At 42.0% G+C, this 8,135-nt stretch overlaps 1 protein-coding gene across 1 annotated transcript in view; it reads left to right on the top strand.

Moving 5' to 3' along the window:
* Positions 1-543: 543 nt before the first annotated feature.
* The window catches only part of CLCN1 (chloride voltage-gated channel 1), a gene marked incomplete at its 3' end in the record, with an annotated part of 40,810 nt that continues 33,218 nt past the window's right edge, over positions 544-8,135 (top strand). Inside the window, exons 1-2 of the mRNA XM_029086589.1 lie at positions 544-632; positions 5,800-6,007. Of these exons, the coding sequence (XP_028942422.1) occupies positions 544-632; positions 5,800-6,007 (297 nt within the window). The remainder of the gene's footprint in view (positions 633-5,799; positions 6,008-8,135) is intronic.

Raw genomic sequence — 8,135 nt, 5'->3', positions numbered from 1 at the left:
ATATATTTATTTCTGTGCTTCCTGACTTACATGCTTGAAGTTTTCTCTATTTACAAAAATCAAATAATCTTTTTATTCTAGTAAAGACTGTTCTATTTTGGTTTTGAAGCCTGTTGGTCTTGACTGGAGAGCTCACCAGGACATCCAGTCAGATCCACCTTAAAGTTCTGGATGAGTTGAGATCCATTTATAAAACCTAATTTTACTATCTTCTCTTTCATCTGATTTTCTGTGTCTTGCTCCTGCTGCTGAGTTCATTTAAGTTCTCTCTGCTTGTTCTTTTTGTTCTCAGTTCCAAACTGGGGCCACACTGTGGTGTAAGATAATACACTCTCAAATTAACAAGTACTTTACCTTAGGTACCAGCATCAACATAGGTATGGCTTTGTCTAATTTGATTTTGAAGTGAATTCACAAAGTGCTCTGTTCAGACCATCACAGTTGGGTTTTTTCTGGAACTGGGACATAACCCTGCCCCTTTAAAGCTCATTTGTTTTTTGTCAAGTCATGGCATATCACGATGTCATATCATGTCATATCACAATGTCATCATGTCACATCATGATCTGTTTCAACTTTCCTTCCAAGTTCATCTATTACAACTTCTACTTCAATGGCTCCTTCATGTGCCTGTATTGCTATAAGTATTTATCTGCTTTCAATTGTGAGATTGTTTTGGTTGTTTTTTTTTCCATTCTACTCTCATCTGGTCACATCATCATCTTCCTACTTGAGTTATCAAAAGCTGATGATTCTCAAAATCTGCCCTGTTTCTGTCAGTTCTGCTCTATTCAGTCTAGTATTAGTCAGTATATGTCATCTTGAATATCATCATACCATCCTGTTATTTCTCCATGATGAAAGCCCTTAAACCTCCTGGAGTTTTTCTTTCTAGTTTTTACTGTGAACTCAACCCTTCTTTCAAGTGTTCTCTGAGAGTTCTCTGTCATCATCTCTCCATGTTCAGCTTTGCTTACAATGTGTTCCTGCACAGCTTAAATTTCTGTCTTTTGCTACTGCTCAAGCCTTAGTCCACAGGTCTATTTCTTTCTTTCACTATAAAAGCTGTCTTTTCTCCCAATCTCCATCCCTCTTCCTCACCCTTTTCACAGCTTGCTTTCTCTCCCAAAGCTCCAACCACCTCCTGTAGCTCTTTGAAGCCTCCATGGGTATCTTGTCTAATAAAATGTCCCATTCAAGCACCATGTTCTCATCTACAAGACATTGCCTTATCTTACGTCTACTGACGTCTTTCTCCTGCCTTTTCACTCTGTTACTGCTCCATCTGAAGCTATTGCTTGAGGCAAAGTACACTTGCTGTGACTTCTTCCTGTCCTGCATCTCATCCCCTCACGTCCCTCTGCGCTTTCTTTGTCTCTTGTTGCCTCGTGTTGCCTTGTGCCTCTGTTACTGTTAAGTAGTCCTCCTTTTGTAACCTTTCTCATCTTCCTCCTTCAAAACTCCCTCTTCTCTTTCACCTTTAAAGTTTCCTTTGTCTCATAGCCTATCTTTTATATGATCTCCTTCACAACCTTATGGACCTCTGGGACTGAGTTTTCTACAGTGCAGAATATTATTTTTTCTTTATTTGGAAATGACTGCTTTTCTGTTCTGTGTGCATAGTTCTGAGTAACAATAACTCCACCTCTGCAAATTCAACTCCTTTAATTCTAGGGTGGCAGAGGGCTCAGCATCACCATCTGCTATAATGTCTGTGCATGCAGTACTGGTGGCAGCTGAAAAACAAATGTTATGTTTCACTCCAGAGGATGCTGCAGCCTGGTGATGGGCCATGAAGTTTGTATACCATGAGGTCGTGAAGCAGTCTAGGTCTGGTATAAGCAGAAGGCTCAGAACTTAGTGTGATGGTTGATAATTGTGTGGGCGGGGCACAGGGAACAACATTAAGCTTGTCACTGTTGATTAATAGCACTAAGATTTCAGGTGATAAATCTCCTGGGACAGGACCATGAGAGAAGTGCAAGTCTTCAATCATCCCTCCCCCCATACTATCAGAGGTTTCACTATAAAGGCAGTCGGGTGAGAAGGCTGGGAATTCTATTTCTGCATCCTGAAAAGCATTCAGGAGAAAAGAACAAAGGCAGAGAAAGGGAGACCTGAGAGAAAACTGGAAAGAGCAGGGAGAAAGATAGATGGCTGACTGGAGAAAAGACCCATCTTGGGTGAGAGTTCTAAGTTCTATTCCTTTCTTTTCCCTTACCTAAGACCCTAATTAGGGCTGTAACTGTAGTTTCATCTGTTATTAAGATGTTCTGCTTGAAGGAAGTACCACAGAAATATGCTTTGGAGTTCCTCTAGGGCCTGTAATATGCAAAGAAAAAAGCTAGTGGATGAGGAGGTTGTGTACCTTTCCTTTGGTGTGCTGTGGGGCAGTCTAGAAACTTCTGTGAGCCCTTTCAAGAGGCTTAGGTGCACCTGAGGAGTCAAGCCATACGTACAGGTCATCTGTGTTTGTGACTAGTGCCGAATGGTTATTACATCTTCCTCTTTTGTGACATCTGCCTCCACTTCTGTGCTAGTCTCCTGAGTCTGTTGGTAATCTCTCAAGCAACAGAAATACTACATTGCTGTGTCCTGTTAGAAGAGCAGTGCTAGGCCTTGGTAGTATAAAGCAGGATAGATGAGCAATAAAGAAAATATATAAAGAAGAACTGTGGCAGGAAATTACAGGAAAAGTGTTAGGGGAGATTTGACAGCAGTTGCTGGGCAGCAGTAGTGCAGAAATGCAGATATTTGCAGGGCATGCTCAGTATTCTGTACTTTTGGGACTTTGCTCATCTGAAAACATGGAGAAGACAATGGGTAGAGCTGGAATAATAGCTTTCAGTAGGTCAGCTGTGCCAGCTGGATAAAATGGACAAGGTGTTGGGTTTACAAGTTCTTCTTTGAGTCTGAAATAGAAGCAGCAGATCTCAAAGCAAATACAAGTTGAGAGGAGCTGCTTGCAATTTAACTAAGTGCTAGTGAGGCTGTGACAAAAGATTATTGGTACCTTGTGGAATATCGAGGATGTTAAAAATGCCAAGAGAGCTGACAAAGGGCTTTCCTTCTAGGAGAAAGGTGATTTATAAGCATGGAACATGATAGGATTAGTGTTCAGGAGACAGGAAATAATGTGACATAAACCCAGTAGTCCTACAGATGGCATATATTTTGTCATGCATTCATACCGTGAATTTCAGTTCTGTCTTTTCCTTGACATACAATATCTGGGTACAGAGATCAGAGGTAGAGAGATTGTTTGATGAGAAGGGTTCTCCCACTGGGAATTAGATAAATTCTAGGTTCTTAGATGCAGCTGTCCTTAGAGGTAGGCCCTTAGAGTGTACACATGTACCTCTGTCTGTGCATAATGATTGTTCAGATTCATCTATAGACTTATAAGTCTACCGTTTGGTGCCATGGATGAGGTGTATTGCATTGTGGAAAGCATGAGTGAGGGCACAGGGGTTTGTGGGTTGTATTCCTCATGAGGATAGGTTTCCTGTTGAAGTAGTTCTAGAGTAATTTGGTGAATGTTGGCCTTTGGGTCCTTCATGCTTTTATTGATGAGTTTGTGAGGCTGGGGCCAGTTTGGAGGCTAGGAGGGACTGTTCTTGGAAAAGATCTTTCAGTGTAGGATCACCTTATTTTAGGCTATAATTATATAAATATTTTCCACGGAAATTCCACAACAGTATTGTACAAGATACACAGCAGACTTTGGTTAGCTGGCAGGAGGGGTTCTCTTTTATACTGTAGCAATTTCTGATGTGCTATTATTGCACCTCTTGAAAAACAAGAGCTAGAAGAGTGCACCTTTGTGTAAAGGTTCTGCATTGATGTTTTCTGGGGCTTACTGTGGTTGGTCTTTAAGTTTTCTATAGATGATCTACACTTACATTCTTTACAGGTTTTTTATGTTTTATACACTATATAGTATATGCTATGCATCAGTTTTTATGTAAACCATAGTGACATTTTACTTCCAGAAACATCTCAATATGTTGGAAGCAGTTATGATGGAAACCTATCAGGGTATCCAAATGTTCTTCTCTGTATCCTAGACTTAAAAACTCTTATTTAAGTTGCTTCATTACAAGTTTTGCCCTACTGATGGGCCACATTCTTCCTCCAGGGAACATTGTTTGTTGACAGTAAAGTGAGTGCTGATGAGAATAAAACAGATAAACCTATATGTTTTGAGGCAGCACTGATCTCACTTTTGTAAATACTCAGAGCTTGCCTGGCATGTGACCAGGTGAGGGTTGTACACACTAATAATATCTATATGGATATTATTGCTAACGGATATCCATACGAATATTGTTAGCATAAACATTGGAGTAGGTGGGGGAGGCTGTTTATAGAGGAAATCAAGTGTCTCTCTCTTGGAGACTTTCTTTGTACCCTGCTCTAGATGGTCTGCTTTGCAGAATGAGAAAAAGCACAGTGAGCCTCCAGGAGAAATGTTTTACAGGGATCTGCAAAATGAAATAGTAAGTCTACTGTTAGAGACAAAAAAGAAAGGTGTTTTGCCTCTTTCTCTCTCTCTCTCCCTCTCCCACCCTGCCTGCAAATCTCTTACCCTGCAGTGTGAGAAGCTTGGAAACCATTGCTGTAGAGAGGTAATATTTTGCAAGAGGAGGAAGGAGGAATTAATAGCAGCTCTTTAGTGACTATGTTTGAGGCACATAGGGTCTTCTTTTCTTGTACACAGTTTCTAGGATCTTGAAGTCACTGCTCTTTTTTGATTAATAGCCATCAAAAGACGTATGATTACAGGCAGCACGCTGACAGCACTGGGAGGTGTCTCTAGACCATGTTACTCATGCTTCTCATTCCTGTCACTGGCTGGTAGCTCACTGGTATTGGCTGAGCTCATTGCTTTTTTGCCTGACTGAGAAACAAGTGGTAGAGCGGAGAACTGTTGAATGCTCTAGTCCGTGGAAAAGTGAACGTCAAGAAGAATAAATTTCTGCATGTACCCACAGTTGAATACTCACAGAGCAGTTAGGTGACATTCTTCAAAAGTGTAAAGTGTTCCCCATAAGGGCATGTGGGAAGGCTGAGATGAAGGTGTAATTCTCATCAGTTTGCAGGAGTGCCTGATCTCTCCTTTAGGGCTTGCTGCTTCTTTTGTGGACCAGGGACTTAGAAAAATTGTCTTGGGACACTGAATGTGCACTTATCTTGTTCTATCTCACGATAATTGCAGGCATCTTTATGATTGTCATTCAGTCTTTTGGGCACCTGATATTTCAGGAGAGAACAAGAAAGCCCAAAGAATTTTGTTCTCATTGCAGATATGACTTGCTCAGGATGGGGAGGTGTGAAAGAAGAGATCTCCTGGATAACCATTTCTGCTTCCTCCTGTCTGCTTTCTGTCTCTGTACTTCTAGCTCTGTTTGTCTTACCACCTCCTTTCCTCCTCCCTGCCTCCCCTTCCCTCTCCTTCAGGAGTTCCCCTCTTGTCCTCCCCTGATATTCAATCCGGGCAGAGTTAGTGCCTTTTGCTGAGATCAGACACGGCACTGGGGAATCATGTGGCAGAGGAAGGTTGCTATAAATATAGTTAAACACTGCAATCACTGCCTTTGGTCAGGAAGGGGAGAAAGTGAGAGAGGCACAAGGAGGAGGGGCAGAGAGAGAGTGAGTGCAGGAACAGGACAAGTCAGAGTGGTCTGGGGAGAGAAAGAAAGGAAGGGGGAGCAGAAGGAAGTGCAGAGGCCATGCCCTCAGCCACAACATGAGGTGGTTCTAGGTAAGGCCCAGAGTAGCAGCTCTGTTATAACTGAGCTTGAGGACGAGTAGAGGCATGGAGAGCTCAGAGACCGTGACGCAGGAACCCAGATCGAAATCAGCTTTGTGGGGGGGCTCACCACAATACGACTATGTCTGCTTTGAGAAATGCACCCGTTACGGGATACCTTTGGAGGCAGGACGCGAGGCCGGGGGGACAGGGGACGACCTGCACTACCTGGAGAACTCCCTCAGCTACCCACAGGTAGGGCTGGACAACTGAGACATTTATGACAGCACAGGTCTCCCTGGGATCACGTAGGCTCTTGGGGCTCCCAGGACGGTGCCTTAGAGCACACAACCCTGTCCATTCCCAGTCCTACCAACTCTCCCCTTCGCTTGTTGACTCCCATTGACTTTCACGGTTGTACTTACATCCAGGATGTAAGCATGTTGAGTCACGAGTCATTTTCACCCGCCATACACACAAAGAGAGTTAGGATGAGCAAGTTGGGATGGGGAAAATCAACCAGACCATTAATATATGTGTGAGAGCAAAGAGAAACTGCAGCTGTCTTCAGCTGCCTACTGATATTAGGTAAAGCAGAAGAGTGAATAAAACCAAAGATAACAGTGATGTTTATAGATGGGTATCTATCTGCACAGCTGTGTAGACAAAGCCATGCAGAGCTCTGTTCTAACTTTTCTCTGACCAAAAAGCAATTCATGGTCATAGATTTCTACAGGTATATTGATAGTTTTGGCTTAGGAGAGCTGTAAGTGAGGGATTTTCTAACCCTTAAACCTGACCTGACTCTTGCTCTGGTTCATACAAACAGTGGTTCAGAAAAATATCTGGGACGTAGATGTACTCTGGTTATGGCTTCTTGTTCTTTTAACCCCTGTGTCTCCTCTATCTCTCCTTTTGGGACAACCTCCTGCAAAAGGGAGGTTTTACAGCAGAGTCCTGTTGTCTTATTTCCTACCACTCTGCTCAGACTAAGCTGACCTAAGAGGGCTTTAGAGCAATGAAGGATCCAGTCAAATGATGAGGGAGAGAGAAGGTGCATGAATGTGAAATTCATACAGAGTGGATGCTTCTCCTTACATGAATACTTAGGTGAACAGTTGAGGAATGAGAGATGGGCTGCATTAATCATCTCCTGAAGAATTTTGTGATTTGGTAATAGGAAATAAGGCACATTTGACACCAGGAAAATCTCTTCCTGTAGACAAGCATCCCAATGAGGATTATATGTGCCACACTGCAAAAGATTAGAGAATCAGTTCCATGGCCACATTCAGGAGTGTCTTTGTTCTCAGCTCCATACATGTAGGTAAATAACCTCACGTGCAAACAAGCAGGCCATCAAATACATTCCCATGCATATCTTCAGGCAGTAATGTCCCCAAGCAAGCATGCATTTGTGAACACAATTTGTGAACACAATGTACAGGTCTACTGAAAAATATGCCCTAGAAATACTTTTACATAAGCAATCACATACACGTGTATGCAAGGAGGTTCATGTATGAAATTTTGTATGCAGAATATACATATTCTGGCAAAACCAGTCTTGCTTTGCATATGTACAATTTGCTAGCCATTCATGCACATGCAGATAAAGTGTAAATCTGCATATTAATGTACACACATGAACACTTACATTATTAGCATGAAAAACAACTTGCTGCACTTGTTTTCATCCGTTTCCATGCAGGGTAACCGTTAACATTTTTTTCCCCACTGTTATATGAAAAAAAAAACCAGTTGACAAAGAGAGATTTTGATTCTGTTCTGTCCTTTTCTTTTGGTAGCTGTTGCTTTCTGCTTTATATGTAGGTTGGAAAATATTTCAGACTGGCTTTGTGATTTGATTGGGTTTACACGGATCCCAGAATAGTGGAATCTTGGCCTTTGGCCTGGGACCTTCAGATAACTGGTAGTTAAAAAATATATAATAATTAATAATAGTTGTACAATAAGAATAGCAATATATACATAATTTTTGATAATTAAGGTAACAGTAGCTATATGATAGATGATGTAACATACATTGATAAAAATATGCATTCTTATACACTGTAGGATTTTGTATTGTTTTCTTTCTGCATGAGAAAGCAGCTCCAGCTGGTGAAATATTTAGAAGCTGTGTTATTCGTGACTATGGAAAGGGTGTTCATGGCAGAGAGCTCCCTCAGCAATACACAGATGTGTGTAGTGGGAGGGATGTGTGATGAGTAATTAGGCAATGCAGTATTATAGAATAACAGAGTCACAGAAAGATGTAGGTGGGAGGAGACCTCTGGAGGTCTCTAGCCCAAGCCCGGTGTGGTGGTTTGGCTTGCAGTCAAACACAGCCTGCTCTCTCACTCTCCCCCTGCCCCCCAGG

The sequence above is a fragment of the Antrostomus carolinensis genome, unplaced genomic scaffold (genome assembly GCF_000700745.2).
Source record: "Antrostomus carolinensis isolate BGI_N321 unplaced genomic scaffold, ASM70074v2 scaffold8298, whole genome shotgun sequence".
NCBI classification, from domain to species: Eukaryota; Metazoa; Chordata; class Aves; order Caprimulgiformes; family Caprimulgidae; genus Antrostomus; species Antrostomus carolinensis.
The sequence above is the reverse complement of the archived record's forward strand: the minus strand, read 5'-3'. Positions and strand labels throughout refer to the sequence as shown.